Source organism: Bos javanicus, chromosome 4 (genome assembly GCF_032452875.1).
Source record: "Bos javanicus breed banteng chromosome 4, ARS-OSU_banteng_1.0, whole genome shotgun sequence".
NCBI lineage: Eukaryota > Metazoa > Chordata > Mammalia > Artiodactyla > Bovidae > Bos > Bos javanicus.
In genome coordinates, this window is record NC_083871.1 from 118,016,033 (window position 1) to 118,033,840 (window position 17,808).

At 40.9% G+C, this 17,808-nt stretch overlaps 1 protein-coding gene across 9 annotated transcripts in view; it reads left to right on the forward strand.

The window, feature by feature from the left end:
* Window positions 1-17,808, forward strand: part of RBM33 (RNA binding motif protein 33) — a 110,965-nt gene that overhangs the window by 15,643 nt on the left and 77,514 nt on the right. For 7 of the 9 annotated variants that reach the window (XM_061415297.1, XM_061415298.1, XM_061415299.1 and 4 more), the window contains 4 exons: window positions 3,415-3,463; window positions 6,535-6,611; window positions 8,618-8,927; window positions 12,561-12,677. In XM_061415297.1, coding sequence (XP_061271281.1) covers window positions 3,415-3,463; window positions 6,535-6,611; window positions 8,618-8,927; window positions 12,561-12,677 — 553 coding nt within the window. The remainder of the gene's footprint in view (window positions 1-3,414; window positions 3,464-6,534; window positions 6,612-8,617; window positions 8,928-12,560; window positions 12,678-17,808) is intronic. The other 2 variants (XM_061415304.1, XM_061415305.1) reach the window with 1 other exon arrangement.

Below are 17,808 nucleotides of genomic sequence, written 5' to 3' on the forward strand. Positions count from 1 at the left end.
CAGTGGGACGCAGAAAGCCACCTCATCCTTGCGGTGCTCCTGTCACTTTCTAAGTACCTCTACTGTCTGCGAGCATTACTGCTCCCCCCTTTGAAAAGAGGCGATTTGGGCCACTCACTCCCTTTAATTCATTGTTTTTGGTGACCATTGGTGTCATTTTGGTAGTGTTTCATATTTTACAAATTTCTTCCCTTTTGTGTACCTCTTTATAAGGATCCTGCTTTATGATAACAGCGGAGAAGTACATTTAATTTTTGTGTGGTCTGTGTGTAGTAGGTAGGAGTTGGACTCTGGCGCTAGACTGTCTCAACTCATCTGGTTTCTGACTTGGTGGCAGGGTGATCTTGGGCCAGTTATTTAACATCTTGAATCCTTGTTTTCACGTGTAAAAAGTGGAGAATGACGTGTCTGCTTGACGGGGTTGTGTTCTAGTTTTGGAGATGTGTGAGGGGTCGGGCCGCTCGCCACTCAGAAGTCAGTAAACAAACCAGGCTTGTGGAAAGGCAAGTTTGCTTTACTTCAGGTGCCGGCACCTGGGGTGGGAAGGGTGGCGGACATCTGTCCAAAGGCCGACTCCTGCCCCCGCCCAAGAAGCAGCGAAGGAAAGCATTTATAGACAGAGTGGTGACGAGGGGGTTGCGTGCAGAAACAGCACAGTCGTCTCTAACGGTCATCTTCAGTTGGTCATCAGTGGTCTGAGTAGCATCATCTTGGTTGTTTTAGGTACACTTAATCTTCAGTTCTGGGGTGTCAGTTCAATTCAGTCGCTCAGTCGTGTCTGGCTTTTTGGGACCCCATGAACCGCAGCACGCCAGGCCTCCCTGTCCATCACAAACTCCCGGAGTCCACCCAAACTCCATGTCCATTGAGTTGGTGATGCCATCCAACCATCTTATCCTCTGTTGTCCCCTTTTCCTCCTGCCCTCAATCTTTCATTCCCATTTCTTTGCAGTCAGTTCTCAGAATTATGGCAGCTCAAGTCCTGGGTACAGTCTGGTCGTTGTATAGTTAACTTCTCCACCTGGGCTTTTAGTATCTATAAGACAGCTTACAAGATATGGCTCAGAATGTTATCTATAACCCTTGAGAAAGATTCCCCGGTGGCTCAGACTGTAAAGACTATGCCTGCAGTGCAGGAGACCTGGGTTCAATCCCTGGATTCAATCCCTGGATTGGGAAGATCACCTGGAGAAGGAATTGGCAACCCACTCCAGTATTCTCGCCTGGAAAATCCCATGGATGGAGGAGCCTGGCAGGCTACAGTCCATGTGGTCACAGAGAGACGTGACTGAGTGGTCTCACTTCACTTCGGAAGGAACTAAAGGTCCTGACTCTGCTCAGCGACTGCATTGTTGTTATTTAGTCTCCTTTGACCGTTTTCCTTTGTTTCAGCATTTCTCGCTTCTCTGGTTAAACTTACTCTTGACTAAAGTTTTGCACAGGCAAGAGGCGGGCAGAGGGCATGGTGGGGGGCGAGGGCCATACGGTCCTGCTCCGTTTCAGCGTGTCAGCACAAGAGTGAGTGTGTGTGCAGCGCCTAGAGTGACTCGCCAGCAGTGTATGGAGTGGGCGTCAGTGATCGCTCGAGCTGCAGCTGATGTGTGTTGCTCTGTGCGGTTGGTCTCTCCTCTTGCTTGCTTATTTAACGCTCTTTCTTACTACCTTTGTTAGTCAAGGAAACAACTGTTCATCTCTGTGCACTGTGTTCATTTACAGCTGATACAATTTTCATTTATCTTTTAAAAAATGCTCTTGTTTAGGAAAAATACTCATCAGAGTCACTGATTGCTTATTTCCATCTATGTGTCAGCAACAGGCATCAACACTTTCTAGATTTTTGCTTATGTGATTACCAGCACCTGTTCATACTATGGTTTTTAAGAGTTCTTCCTAGTTAGTATCCCCTGGGCAAATGATATTACCTTCTGTTTTCAGTTATTTAGAGTGATGCTCCAGAGGGGTGCTTGTCCTCAGAGAGGTGCTTATATTTTTTGGGTCATCTAGAATCAAATTCTCAAAAGCAGTTATTGTAAATATTGTGACTAGCAAGCGTTTATTTCCTCACCATTGGAGAATGAATGTAAAACAATGAAGATACAGAAATTGTATCTGAAAGATGATTAAATGATTTGAGGATTGAAAATGTTGAAAGAAGTTATACATTGTTCTCTGATAACTGTTGTATTTATGCAGGTCCATGAAAGATTTTTTCCATGAGCTAAGTTCTTGTCCTGGATTTGTCTCTGCTGTGTGACCTTGGGCAAATCATTTAATCTGTTGTCCCTATTTTCTTTATCTATAAAATGATGGTATAGGATCTATGTAAGGTAAACTTAAAGTAATAAAAGAGATACTCAGTGCATGAATGAAATAATTTGTTGTTTCTAGTTCTAAGAGATAGTACATTGAATTTCTCTTGTAACTTCAAATGTACCTTCCAGGATATTCTGTCATTCTGCAGAGTAGCGCACTGGAAGTAAACGTGGGTTTTGAGTAAAATAGTGCTCGAAGCCTATGGAGTCTATAGAAGTGTGTACCCAGAAGCCTTATGGAAAATAACAATTGTAATAACATTGGTGCAGTTGAGTCTCCATTGGCGTTTGTACCTCGAATCGTAGTCTAATTGTTTTCTTCTTCTAGATGTTAGTCCTTAGACATTTGCTTTAAAAAGACATAACTTAATAAGAATAAATACAAAAGTAAGGAAAAAAGGACATAATTTAGTGGTAGCTATCTTCCATCAGTTTAAAAATAAAAAAAAGGAAGCAATGGGAAATGTCTCCAGGTTTCTCATCTGCTAAGGGTTTCTATTTTAATTATGAGAAAATCTGCTTTTGATCACTTCAGAACATAAGCATGCTGACTAGAAATTGCAGACAACTGACATGACTTCATTGTTATACAAAAATAATTCCTTTAGTTATTATGCTATACTTGAATGTTCTCATAAGCATTGATTTTTCACTTTTTAAGTTTTTACTATTGATGAGTGTTAAATGGTCTCCCAGTGGTTTTGGTTTTAATTTTCCTAGTTAATGATATTGGGGCATGTGTCTTTTCCTGTTTCATTATAGGTTTTGAAAGGTAAGAGAAAGCATAGATATTACGTATGGTTTCTTTTTGCTCATTGATGAACAAGTCCAAAGAAATGAAGATCCCATATTGAGGTGAAAAACTAAGAGTAGAAGTCTGGTGAGAGCCACTAGTTGCAGCAAAGAGTCCTACACTTAAAGGATTAGATGTTCCCTGTGTATTTGAAAATATTTTCATTATTAATAGAGATAAAGGAAAAGATAGCAAACTTAACGAGAAAGTACCAAACCCTAAAGTCCTGGGTAGATTTCCCCAGTGGTCTGCAAACTTTCCAGTGTTTAGTGGGAATAAAGCATTGTCATGTCTTTTTTTCCCCCACAGTGAACTTGATGATGACTTACTTGGAGAAGATTTGCTATCTGGCAAAAAGGTAACGATACAGTTCTTCCTGACATTAAATGATATTTAATTGCATTTAAAATAAGGAGTATGTCTTATGCATGGGATGTGTTACTGGAAAGTTGGGTATAGATTAAAATATTGTGAATTGATTACTTTTTATATGCAAAGAGTTGACTGTATATCCGTAAATTATCTGATAACTTGTAATTCAGGCAGTGAATCCTTTGAAGCAAACGTTTTAGTTTCTGGCATGTCAAGGCATTTGAGTGTATGAAAGTTGTAACAAAACTACCACTTGCCTTAAAGGAACTTAACATTTGGTGGTTAATATTTTGAATGCTGAATCTGAAATTTACTTTTTGGGATTCAGAGATAAGGATAAAATTATTCTCATATATGAACTTCTTTGATCAGTAAAAACTTGGAAGCTGTTATCGCCAATGTGTATATTTATGTATCGTGTTTATATGTATAACTTAACTCTACCAATATATTTTGAACATTATGAAACATACATTAAAAATAGAAATAAAAAGCCAGATATTAACGTGAAATACTAATTTTTTTTAACTTACTAACAATTTAAAGACACTTGTTATTCTCACTAAATATCAAGGTAGCCTTGTATGCTTAGTTTTTTTAAAGTCTTCAGACTGTGATGGCTCCTTACTGTCAGCAGTTACACTCAGGCTCATTGTTCTCTTAGGTGATTGGGTCAGATCAGTTGTCTGATTCTCAGATCTGATGAGGTTTTCCTTTTCATCTCATTTATAATTCGGTTGATGAAGGTCCAGTCCTGGCAGGAGTGCCAGTCCCGCCCCTTTCCTGTCTCTTACTCCGCTGCGTCTGCATCTTCTCTGACACATGAGTTGCTGTAGCTGCTCTCCTTTCCAGTGCTGCCCCCGAGGCCTGCACGCGTCCTGGCTTTGGCTTCCCCCAGCCTTTCCTTTGTCATCCCCTGTAACTCTAAAGAAGAATTCGTTCTGTTACCTGTAAACCTGTGTGGTCAGAATGACTGCAAGGGAAGAACCTGTGAGCGTGCCCCTCAGCCTGCCCGTTTGTGAGCTTGGGCTGGCCTCAGGGTGCCCGTGCGTGGTGTGATTGGGGCGGGGCAGGCCCGGGGCTCGTGCTCCTACGGGGTGGGCACAGAAGGAGCGGGGACGGTTGTCTGCCTCTGGCTTAGTTTGCACTGCCTTGAAGTGCACTCCCTGTTTTTGGGAGCTCACTTCCCTGAGGTAAACACGTGTTTTCCTTTGTAAGTATTTAAAATGCTTTCGTGAGGGATACCAGTTAGATGCTAAAATGTTTAAATGTAGTAAAATAATTTTACATGCGGTTGGATTTCTACTCTTGGGCAAGCCTGATGTACTTTGCCCTGTGTTTCTGTCAGGGAGCCCACCTGGCCCTAATGATTTCACAAGTGTTCATGGCCGGTTTCTCACTCTCCTTGCCCTGCCTTCCTGCCGACCACCCTGAGCAGAGTCCAGCCTAGCTGTTCCCCTCCTGCCTGAGGAGACGCCACTGCAGCTCATCGGCACAGAGTAGTTAGGAATCAGCTGTGGCCTCAGGGCGGAGTGTGGCCCTCCACTCCAGCTTTCCAAGTGACGTTGGTGTTTTGGTCATTTTCTGCCTCCTGTGTCCATTGCTCATCAAGTTCAGAGCCGACATAGTTGAATCCTCAGAGCTCAGACAGTGAGACGTGATGACCACCAGGGCCTACTGCAGCACACACTCTTTTTTGTTTGGTGTGTGATTTAATGGGTTTTTGACCAATATTTAGAAGTTTACCTAAAAACCTGAAGGGAACAGCCTATTACTGAATGAAATTTGGCTTTATTGAATTGTTATTTTTTAAAGATATCTTGTGCTTTTATTTAGTGATTCTGGGCAGCTAAATTTGAGTTCTCCCATAGCAGGCCTGGCCTTCCCAGGTGGCGCTAGTGGTAAAGAACCCACCTGCTAATGCAGGAGACATGAGAGACTCAAGTTTGATTCTTGGGTCGGGAAGATCCCCTGGAGGAGGGCATGGCAACCCACTCCAGTATTTTTACCTGGAGAGTCCCATGGACAGAGGAACCCGACAGGCTACAGTCTGTGGGGTTGCAAAGAGTTGGACACGACTGAAGCGACTTAGCACGCACACATGCATAGCAGGCCTGGCTCATCCCTGTTAATGGATGACAGGTTCTGTGGGCAACTAATAAAAACTACAAATAAGATGGATATTTTTTGGGTTATATCAAAACTACCTTAATGAAGGGTAAATAGAGATATGTTTGAGAAGCCTAGGTTTATAATCTATAAAATGGCAGGAAAAGATTTCTGGTTTCTTTCTTTCATCCTTAGGTAGAAAATCAAGTCTTTTTCCCCCCTTGGGTGCATGTTGTGGAGGAATAGTAATTTATATATACCATAGAAATAATTTTAATAAGGTAGGAAAGTGTGAAGTTCCCCATCTTAAATCTAAGATACTGGTATGTGTTAGCTTAACAAAACCTGTAACTTTAGAAATTTGGCCAGTTGGCACACTCAGTAGACTGCCTCTGCTTATTCATAATATGAGTAGACAAACCTGTCAGGAACAGGAGAAAGAATCCAAGTTGTACTTATTTTCATGTATCCATCTACTGGACAAACCAGAGTTTTATTTTAGTCTCTTATCATTTCAGTTGGGCAATCTAGTTATCTAAAATCTGCTTTTTTCTAAAATTCCACTATTTTTTTCTTTTGTTTATGTTAAATTTAATCAAATCTTAAGGATACCATTTTTTTGGTATGATAAGAAAAAATTGTTTGTATCATACTACCAAAGGACTTGTCGTTTTTTTCCTCCTTTGTTAGAGTCATAATATGATTCTTATGCTTGCTCCTTCTGTATTTACTTGTCTGAGCATCTGAAAATTAGTCTGGGGGAGTTAGCTAGTATGCCATGTGTAGAACCTTGACTGTCCCTGGTTATATCAAACTGAGAAAACTTTGTGAATGGCAAATGTTTTAATAACAAGGTTAGAAATAATCCAGTCAATGTAATTTTGCAGTTTTGTAACAAGTTTTCTTACGGAAGTGACACACATTAATTAGATTTCTTGCTTTAATTAGAATCAATCGGATTTGTCAGATGAAGAGCTAAATGATGATCTCCTACAGAGCGATAATGAAGACGAAGAAAATTTCTGGTACTGAGTATTATCTCATTAAAATGTTCTTTGTTTAAATTTCTAGTAACTGATTTATAGTTATAGTGGGATATAAATGATATTGTACTGTATCTTTACCATATGATTATATTCTAATATAATTATATTAATAAAGTATGTTACTATATTAATATAACTGATGTGGAAGCCGTATGTCTTTTACTACAAATAGATCAACTGTCTAAAATCATTGCTGGTCCTGCATTTAATAACCTGTGAACTCTGTTGAGTGCCGGTTATAGAAGTTCCAGATAGGTTTGTACTGCTCTTTTAGAGAATTCCTTTATTTGGATGGGGCAGTGGCCTCTGACTCAGTAATGTTGGTTGCAGTTTGATGTTGCTGCTTTTGTTTTCATTTTAGACATTTTTTACTTGTGCATATCAATTAGCTAAATTGTCATTTCGGAAATTCGTTTGGACTGTACTTTAGACTGTAGTTGACTATCTGAATATAATTGATGTAGTCAGTTTGGGCTGCCATAACACGATATCATAAACTGGTGGCCTGTGAGCAGCAGATACTTATTTCTCACAGTTCTGAGGGCTGGGAAGTCCAGGGTCAGTGCTGGCCTGGTTGGGGGCCATTGAGGCCCCCGGCCCTCTCACTGTGCTCACGTGGCTGGTGGGTGTGTGGGAGCCCTCTGCGGTCCCTTTTATAGGGCACTGATCCCATTCATGAGCTTCCACCCTTGTTCAGCATCTCCCAACGTCTGCACCTCCAGACACCATCACGCTGGGTGTTAGGACTCAACACATGAATTTTGCGGGGGATACAAATATTCAGTGCATGGCAGTAGAGAATATCTTTCTCTTGACTAAGAGCTTATAATAGTAAGTTCTGTTATAAAAAGAGGAAGAGGTATTTACTATACTCTTGTTAAGTGAAATATTTTCAATTTTATGAGGAAACATTTATTGTGAAAATAAAGACACTTCTTGTGTACAAATGTAATTAACAAATACATGCAATTTATTATTGAGCTGTAGACATGTAATAGATGTTTTTTAATATAAAGTAATTTTTATGGGTAACAGTAAGTTTTAAATTATTTATTCTACCAGTTATTTGTTTCCCAGTTTCATTCTTTGATATCATTATTAGATTTTGATCTTTTGAATTGCGTTGCCCTTGGAGTTTTTAGCCATGTAGTATCTTCACGTGTATGTGGAATGTTCAGTTTTTTTGTTAGGATTGTATGCTTAATGGGTGCAAACTTAGATTTAGCCCTAAAACCTTGCCTTTTAAATGTTGTTATTATGCATCTTAATTGTTTGACATTTGGCCGTTGTGATTTAACAGGTGGAATATGATTTTTTTTTCAGTTTTAAAATTGCCTTTGTTTATTTCACTCAGAAATTAGCTATTTTTTAAAAAATTTGAGGCTAGTGTGAACTTGATTTAAATGTTGAAATGTATTTACATGCTAACTTTTAATGTTTTATTTTTTTAAAATACAAGTTTATAGTGTGCATCACAGATACAGAAAAGCTCTTAAAATTCCATTGGTGTGGGGGGGATATATGTAGACTTATGGCTGATTCATGTTGTATGGCAGAAACCAACACAACATTGTAAAGCAGTTATTCTCCCAATTAAAAAAAAGTTCAATCTATGATTTCCTATTTATAGAGTAATACTCCTGGTTTTACTTGGATGTCTTAGAAAATGGACACCACCCTTATTCTGAAAGATAGAATGAAGAGTGGTCTGTTTCAATCCTGGACTTCTCCCAGGCAGACCTGTCTCTCACAGTTGGTCTGATTCTCCTGCTCAGGTCACTGGAGTGACGATCGTTCGGGCGCTCAGGGTGGCAGGAGTCTGGTGCTGGCTGAGTGTGTAGCACGTGTGTTTCACTTGTAGTCTCTCTTGTAGTCTGTGTGCATTATCAGTCACTGGTCTCTGATAACAGTTAACTTAATGTGATGATTTAGTTTTGAGCTCCACTCCAGTTGCATACTTTTCTTTGTATTTTTGTCCTCTGTAGTACTCAGGATGTCACGATCAGTCTGACTGCCACGTCAGACATGGTCACATCATTTGAGATGTCTGACACTAACGACCAGTCTGCAGAACAGGAATCCGAGTATGAGCAAGGAGAGGACGAACTCGTTTATCACAAATCGGATGGGTCTGAACTGTATGCTCATGAGTACCCAGAAGAAGGGCAGTATGAAGGCCATGACGCTGAGCTCACAGAAGACCACATTGAGTACGTGGAGGAGCCCGAGGAGGAGCAGCTGTACAATGACGAGGTCCTAGACATCGAGATCAATGAGCCTTTAGATGAATTCACAGTGAGTCTTTCTCCTTTGTATGGCTGAAGATAACATGGCTGCCTGGGCATAGGTTTCTAGACTGATTTGAAATCTATTTCCCTCCCCTGGGAGGGAGGGAAATTAGACCTTATTATCACTGTCTGCCAGTTTCTTTATCTGAGCTATGACAAAGTTTGTGTTGACAGCTTGTTTGGCCGGAGCTAATGCTCCTTTGTCATTCTGGAAGGCTGCACAGAATTGTGACCTTGAGGATTGCACCCTAAGGAAGAAAACAGCTTTGTGTGGTGGAGATACACTGTCAATTGTTAGAAGTACTTAATGCAGCGCTTTTATCCAGGCTTTAGACAAGATCTGATAAAGTCCTTCTAAGGTGAAAAGATTATTGACCTGCTAAAGACATCTTTAAGGTGCTAATATTCCAGAGTGATTGATGTCCTGCTCATTCATCCTTTTTTGTAACTGAGAACTGTCTAAACATGAATAAAGAGATTGGAGGTTAGTTTAGGAAATGTCACACACAGTTTGTTATCTGTAATCAGGAAGCAGAGATTGTGCTGATTTTTATTTCAGAAAGGTTTTGGTGGGTAGGTTTTTTTTTTTTTTAAGGTTGAACAGTCAAAAAAGAAAAAGGTAGAAAAAGGTAGTAGTGAAAGATCATCTGTCTTAATGATTCATTATTGGAAGAGATTTGTTTATGAAACAAGCACTTAGTGAAATTTCTGTTGGAAGGGTGAGATCTCCATAGATGCAGTGGAATCTTAGGGTTTTCAGCATGTTGGGCTCCTGTGGTACCATGTTGGGGGCTGCTGGGAAGGGGTGGAGGTCAGCAGATTTAGGGCAAGAATTCTGCTTTTATGTTTTCATTCAGAGTAAATGATTTTTCATTTGAGAAAAAAATGTGTGTGTGTGTGTAGTTTTGAAAGAGATTGTTTACATGGAGCCTTAGAATATTTAGTTCCAGACACAGTTGTGTTTCCATATCTCAATAGTTATTTTTAAGGTTTGATTCTTTTTGAATGGTTTTTCTTTAGTAGACATAATCACTAAAAGATGTGTGTAGTTTTGGTAAACAGAATCGTATAAAAGGCATCGTGACTCCTTGTTCTTTCGATAACTTTGTAATGGTTTGTTTTGGTAATAAATCCTACAGTAGTGTGGACTGGTGATCTCTGGTTTACAGTGTGTTCATATACTGTGTTAAAGTGAGACACCGTAGTTTAAAATGCTCCTTAAAAATTAGGCCAAAATCTTTTAAAGTTGTGCCCAAGTATCTGCTGGTTAGTGTTGTGTCATTTCTACTACTCATCTCTAAAATGAGGTGCTTGGTCAGTCGTATCCCTTGTAAGTTCAGCATTTCAACAGATCTTTACCAGTGTGGAAGCAGTGCGGCCACGAGAATTGTTGAAACGTGAAGCATGGCCCCTGCCTACTGAGAGCTTAGAATTTAGCAGAACAGTCACCGTCTGGGAAGTGCTTGGTAGCACCTATACATGGTCACAGAAGAGGCCCTTCTGTCTGGTGTTCTTGCAGAGTTTGTTGTACAGAGGATTTCTAGCAAGTGAGGAATTTCTCTCTCTCGTTTTCCAAACTTGGGGTTACATTAGGCTCCTCATTGTATAAAATCCAGCTTAAACCATCTGACATCTTGTGTGTAAGATTCAGGTATTGAAAAAAAAATATGCAAATTCAATACAGTCACAGTACTTTTCTACATTAAAATTAATTTTTTCAGAATTTAAAAAAATCTTGAAGTTTACTTAAGAATTCTGAATGCGTCTAAATATTTTTATAGAGAATTATAAAGTTTAAAGGTGAGGTAAAGGTCAGTATCTTTCTGGAGCAGTGTCAGCCACCCTCAGGATATCCAGGTTTATCATCATGCTCTTTCTTTTCTTCCCTGTTTAAGATTACTGGTTTCTTCTTTATAGTTATCACAGTGGTAGACACGGGCACTGCCACTTCTTTGCATGGGGAGAGGAAAACGCACTTAAGCTGTGAAATACTTCTCCAGCTCTGCAGTGAGGGCCTCTTCCTGTTTTCTTAGGCTGTCACTGGTGCACAGATTAATTAATTATTCATTATTAGACTAATGAACATATGAGTCGATTGTGTCCCTGTATGTCCCAGAGGTGTTTTAGTTTATTAAATGGTTTATTTAACTGTGGTTTGTGTCCTGGTTAGGCCATGTTGACTCATACACTGGAGCTGGAGTTGAACTCTCTACTGATCCTGAGTGTGTTCTATCTGTTTGAGCTCACGCAGGCCAGACGGAGGGATTCTGTAACTGGGAGTAGAATTATAATATTGCAGAATGTTACAACCAGAAGGGACACTTACCTAAAAAGTTGATAGTAAACTGTAGTGTTCTTTCCTGTCATACTCAGAAGCAGTTTTTTTGACTTTTGCTGTCCTAATCCTGAGAGTGAATTGAGATTTGATATAAAAAATTGTATTCTTGTATTAGGAAGGGATGTAAATTCTTTATTATTCAACAGGATATTTGGACTTTGTTAGGTGATTTGTACTTCTGAGCATAACTGGATTTACTTAGTGCCTTTAAAGTTAACATAGATTGAGATTTTGTAAAGCAGTGTTCTGTAAAAACAACTTGAGGTTGGTAATTTGTGTAACAGCAGATTTTTGTTTCCTGGTGAAAATTCCGTGGTGTGGACTCTTCTCCCTTGTATGTTTACTGAAAATTTCGCTTGCCTCTTATGGCCTTCTTTGAACTCTGACAGTCCTGCTCTCAGTGAATCTTGGGTAGTGATGGTTGCTACTTTGGGTGGAATGGCAGCAGTTTCCTTGGGGAAGTAAATGCAGTATGTAGGGGCGGTCTTGAGAGACAGTTGAGGGGCCTCAGGAGGTCCATGCCTTGTGTGCTGCTGCTGTGCTTTGTGTCGAGACTGGGCCCCAAGCGGTGAGCTGTGCAGGCCCCACCGCTTGTCTGCTCTCCCCGCTGCCTTGCAGCTGCCGATGGCTCACTTCAGCTGGTGGCCAGGGACGCTGGGAAGTTCAACTCCCCTGGAGGGGAGCGGTTGCACGTGCCTGTCGGAGCCCTTCTTTGCTTGCAGTTGTTTCTAGCCAGTTTGCCTGTTTCCTTCCCTGTGCTATTAAGAGCTGCCTGCCTGCTACCATGCTCCTTACATTCCCTGCGAGCCTGAGGTCATCCTTCTAATTCAAAGGAGCGGCTGGTGGAGAAACTAACACGCAGTTTTAATACAGCTCCTGTGTTGAATTGAATTGCCCATACTTATGGTGGCTTCTGCTGCTATGAAAATAGTTCAAGTTGGGCATGATTCCAGCCCCAGTACTGCTGCTGAGCTGCTCTGTGCAAGCGCATGCACGCTTTGTTTTTTAAGATTCCATCTCCTTGGTGTTGATTTTGAGAAGAGCTGTGTGTTGGGGTCCTTGGAGGTTGAGGCAGAGTCCGTGTCACTGCCTGTATTGACCAGGTGGGCACGCTGCGCTTTGCTCTCGTTAACGCTCGGGGAGGTCCCGTTCTAGTTCTGTGCTTCGTGCTTTTCTGCTCGGTCTGGTAATCGTCATAGTAAAGTGTGCTCACGTGGCTCAGCATGAGTCATGAAGAGGAAAAGTGCTTACGAGCCCCAAAGCAATACGAGAAAAACTTATTTTCTGTTTAATGGCTGTTAGGATGAAGAGTACTTGCAGGCTTGTGGGCAACAAGGGATGAAAGAGCAGGAAGACTGTGTTGCTGAAGAGGAATTAGATGAGATTACTGATTCCCAGGTTGATCCTGAAACTGAAGAGGTATTTGTTCATCTTTTTAAAAAGAGTCCAAAAGTTTGCTGGTTTTTTTTTTTCTTCCATATTTAAAAAGAGCATCTTTTTAATGTTGGTGAAAAGTTAATACAGCTCCTCTTTGAAGTATGAGTGTAGCTAAAAAAGCAGAAACCAAAGTCCCTGAGCTTGCAAGAATCTTTGGACAGTGACTTCTGGTGAGCTGTGGTCTCCAGATAGATGTCTGCCCTTTGAGTGTTAGAATGTCTTAGCTGTTTTACGGGGTGTAGGTAGGAATCTTTTGAAATGCGTAGTATATGTTAGTGCCTTGAAAGAAGTACTGGGATTATCTTAAGTTAATTAGCATCAGTTAAATTTGACCATTATTCAGAAAATATTGCAGACTTCCCTGGATTTAGGTGCTGTGTTAGGTATTGAAGAAGCGGATGATTGAGAAGCTTGGTTCTGGTGCTCACGGAACTTGCAGTCTAAAATAGGGGAGAAAAGACGAGCACCCATTCCAGTGAGGGAAAGGCAGAAGACCTGCCGGGAGGGAGGCTTGGGCCTGCTCAGGAGCACGCGCTGGGGCCTCTCGGTTTGGGTGTGTGTCTTGAGGGTGGGTTGGGGTGTTGAGGCTTTATGGAAGAGGTAACCTGTCAGGCACGTCTGGAGAACTGCGTGTTGTCGGGACAGATTGGGGTGTGCTGTGAGGTGGAGGCCACTGAGTTCTGTTTCCAACCTTAGAACTTGTCCCATGGGCCAAGCATGCAAGCTATAAAGCCATCCTGTAGTCTTAGAACTTGTTGGTTTAAGATTTTGTTTTCTTCTTAATGTGTTTTCTCAGTTATTTTTTTTAATACCTCCCCCCTCTTTTCCCTAAGAGGTCATGAAGAGTGATGCTTCACGGGCTCAGGTCATTTATACTAGGTCTTACAGCAGTGCTCTATGAACTCAGTGTACAAAGCACCACCCTTTCTTTTCCCTGATACATGGGCTGACAGAGCGTGTGGACGTGTACAGACACTTTCTGGGACACAGCCTTGTTCTTCTCCAATAAGCTAAATTTGATTTTTGTGCTTTCTCTCTCTTTTGCTCTTTGAAATACTTGAAACTTAAGAGAAAAGATAGAAAAGTAGTAGAAAGATCGCTTTGCTCAGATTCTTCAATTTTAGACAGATACATGTAATCAAAGGAACCGAGACAAAGCTAAAGGAAATGTTAAGAAGTGGTTCTCCTACTGAACTGCTCTGTTCTGAGTAATGAGCCCCCGCCCAGAGGTCCAGGGAGACGGATTTATGCGTGTCGTGCTTAGCACCATATCCTGTGTACTCTTTGCCCAGTGCAAGGCCAGTATGAGCCTCGATTAGGTCAGACTTGTGGAAGGCTGATTTTGGCAAAAGATGTCTGAGAGCGAGCTAAAAAGTCGTTAAAGGATGGTGTATGTGTGGGGGTGCTGACGGAGGTGGCTGTGGGGGTCATTCTGAGGGTGAGTAGTTGAGAGGGAAACAGGGATCCAGCGCCCATTAGTTAGTTCATGTCCTCTTCATTAATTTGTAATACTTTGTAGTTGGAAAATTAATTCCATTGATTTTTTTTTTCCTGTAACTTACTCTTTCAGTATTCTAGGCAGTACTTCTCCTTACTGTGACAACATACTGTCTTTGTAGTATATTTTAGAGTGAGAAAAGGTTTTGTAGGTATTAATCTTTAGATTATCTCTGGAAATATAAACTATTATTATTGTAAAGCAGTTAATAAGAATTCTAATCGGTGTTACACTTTAGCTTGAATGCCTTCTGGAACTGATAGAGGGTATGACTTATAGATTTAGATATTTCAAACTTTTGTTCTTGAGCTGTAGTCATTAAAACATTGAAGCAAAAGTGGGCTATTATTTAAAAATGGTAATCACTCCTTCCATTTTCAGTGTCTTCTGAACAGAGAGATTTAGGGAGAGAGAGAGGTGTCTTTGGAGGAACATTAATGATCAATCCCAGCCCTTAAAGTAAATGAACTCATGACATGTATGAATTAATAAGATAATAGCTCAGATATATTAATACTTAGGAACGCTTAATCACTGGGACAGAAGTTAGACCCCTTCCTTGAACCTTAATGCCAGTATTGATCTGAGATTAATTAATGCCAGATTTTATATGTACTCAAAGAAAATGTTTTAATAATAGTGTGCTAGCTTTAGGCTCACCTACGAAACAGAAAACTCACCAAATAGTACAAGTTCATTTCTCACTAACGTAAAAACATTCCCCAAAGCGTTTCAGATCTGGTGTTGGCCTCACTAGGCAGCCGGGTGCCCAGGCTTCTTTCAGACTTCCATGCAGTCCCAGGGCTCTGCGCTTGCCATGGCCCACGTCCAGGCAGTGATTGCAGCAAGGCTGAACAGGCCCGTGCCCACCGTTGGAGGACACATCCCAGAGTTCTCAAACAGCACTGGATAAACGTCTCGTTAATTATGCATTAGTCACATGGCTGTGCCTCCCAGCCAAGGAGGCTGGCTAATACAGCGTTTTAGTAGGTGACAGCACCTCACGTTCAGCTAAAGCGGGGAGTGTCATGATCAAGGACGTCACAGGGAACGGGGAACAGGTGCCCGCCAAGTCGTTTTGGTTTTACTCTACTGTTCTTGGTATCACACCTTTTTAAGCCATAAAGGAAAAGAATGATTTGATCATACACAAATACCCCAAAACAGTATAAACAAGTTCAGAGAAATGACAGTATGGGGAAAGAATATACATATAAGACTAGAAATTAATGTATTTAGTAAAGTTAACATATTCAGTGCGTTCTGTATATTTGTAAAAAGGGCAAAAAATGTGAGAAGGTAGTACAAAAATAAGACAGATGATTACTAAGTGTATAAAATATATTTAATAAAATTGAGGCAGTTGTGAATTCTAACCTGTCTTAATATTGGCAAAAATAAATACACTGGTCAGGTGTTGTTTATTCTCTTGGAGGATTATCTTGGAGATGGGAGATAGTCTTCCACGACTCTGTCATGTCTGTGCAGGTTTGGGGAGCAGAGCACTGACTGCCCTTTGTTCCTGTCTTTTCAAGGAAAGACGTGTCTGTCTCTGGAGCAAGGGGCGGGCCTGCTTTCTGTTCATGATGACAGTGCCCTGAACGCAGGTCCCCCCACAACACAGCTCCCTCTGTGCAGGGTCAGCTGCCCTCTTTGTCTGGTAGCCCGCCGGGAATTGGGGCTCACGGAGCTGGCCCCCACACGGCACTGCTGCTGTTAAAAGTAGTAAATTGTCCTCATCTGTGACTAGGAGTGTCGTGCCTTCTCACAGCCTCCATGAAACAGTGGCAGACCTACCTTAGTAGCCTGCAAGAAGGGTGAAATTTCAGACCCTTCCCTGTTTGTGACAGTGTCAGAAGCCTGAAAGTGCCTTGGCTCAGTAATCCCAGGTTAATGAAGTTACCCAAGAGCCCCTAAGATGTGCTCAGGGACACACGTGCCAGCTGTTTGTCTGCAGCCTTGAAAACAAGTGGGCCCAGCGTGGATTTTTCTGCAGGGTTAGATGAATGATGGCCAGGGGGCTACACGTTCCTAAAGGATGCCCTTGCCCTCTTGGACATGGAAAGAGACTTGTGATGTGTGACACGAAAAGAGCAAGCTAGTGGGGTTCCTCTGCTAGGTCCTCCATGCTGTGCATGTATAGACGTGTGTGTGTGTGTGTGTGTGTGTGTGTGTGTGTGTGTGTGTCTCAACACGTGTCTGGGAGGATCAAGACAAATGGTGACAGTGGTCACCTCTGGATGGTGGGATTATTATATATTTTGTACATCAAATACTGTAAAATATTTTGCTGTGAATAAGATAACTTTTGTGAACAGGGAAATACTGAGCGGTTAAAATTTGACCCGTGGTAATTTGGAAGGCAAAGAACTGGGATGCATTTGTTTAATTCCTGTGATTTCTAGTTGATATTAACCCTAACTTGAAACATCTTAATGGTGGTTTTCTGTATGTACATTTTTATAGTGAAGAGAGTAAACTCTCAGCCAGATTACATAGTTTATCTTTTTTATACTGTCTCTTAAGAGGTATATTGTTGGGTTTGTCTTCCAAGATGTATGTCCCATAGTTTTAAACAAAATATTTCAAAGTATTTTTTTAAAAGTTACACATTTTTCTTACGCTCTGTCCTTGATTGCTGGTTTGTTTACCTTGTTTGTGTTGCTTGGTTTTGTATTGATGGAAACTTCTTCGTATTGCTCTTTGCTCTCAGGTCTTAGTAGTCCTTCTTGGAGGCAGGTAATATGCTGGACTTTGTCCTGGCAACAGGTGTTTTGGTGGTGTTTTCTTCCTCATACTGGGATCACTGAATGTCCGTCAGAGCATCATTGTTGAGAACTTGTATGCGTGGTACTTTTGTAGGTGCTGGGAGTGAGGGTTGTACATTATTTCGGTACCTTTTGGTAGGCTTTGCTTTTGGAGGGCTGTCCTCCCATCTTTTTTAGACATATAAATAAATTACATAGTCCTCATGGGAGAACAGCAGTTTTATTTTGCCACATACACCTGTGTTCTGGTGTCTTTCTAGTCTTTTGACTCGTGTTCTGGGGATTAGCTGCAGGGTGTTGTGGAACCAAACCGTTGCACTCACCTTGTGTTGTAGTGTGCATGCTCTGGGTTGCTTAAAATGGACTGGAAAGCATATTGCAGTTTTTCAGATAACTTCTTTCTCAGAGTTATGTTTAAGTACACACTAGATTCTGAATTATGGAACTAAAAAGAAATTTCTGTTGAAAAGTCTATTTTCAGTGACTCCTTTTATTTAACTAATGTTCCTTCTTGGTTAATACAAAAAGAATCACTGTACTTGGAACAAGTTAGAAAGATCTAGTTATGAAAACTAACTCTTGAGCCTTTCTAATTATACAGTCTTGTCAGTGCCAGCGATGCTTCTGTCTTCAAACGTGGTTACAAAGGTTTGCTATTTGATAGTTTTGGCTTGTATAGAGGAACAGGTGAGAAGTTTAAATAACATCTTTGTACCATTTAAATTTGAAATACTTTAGAAATTGTGGTAACATTTACATGCAGTGGTATTTACATCTGAGGTATACAGTTCAGTGTATATTTGAAGATCAAACAAGATCTTCACGACCCAGATAATCACTGTGGTGT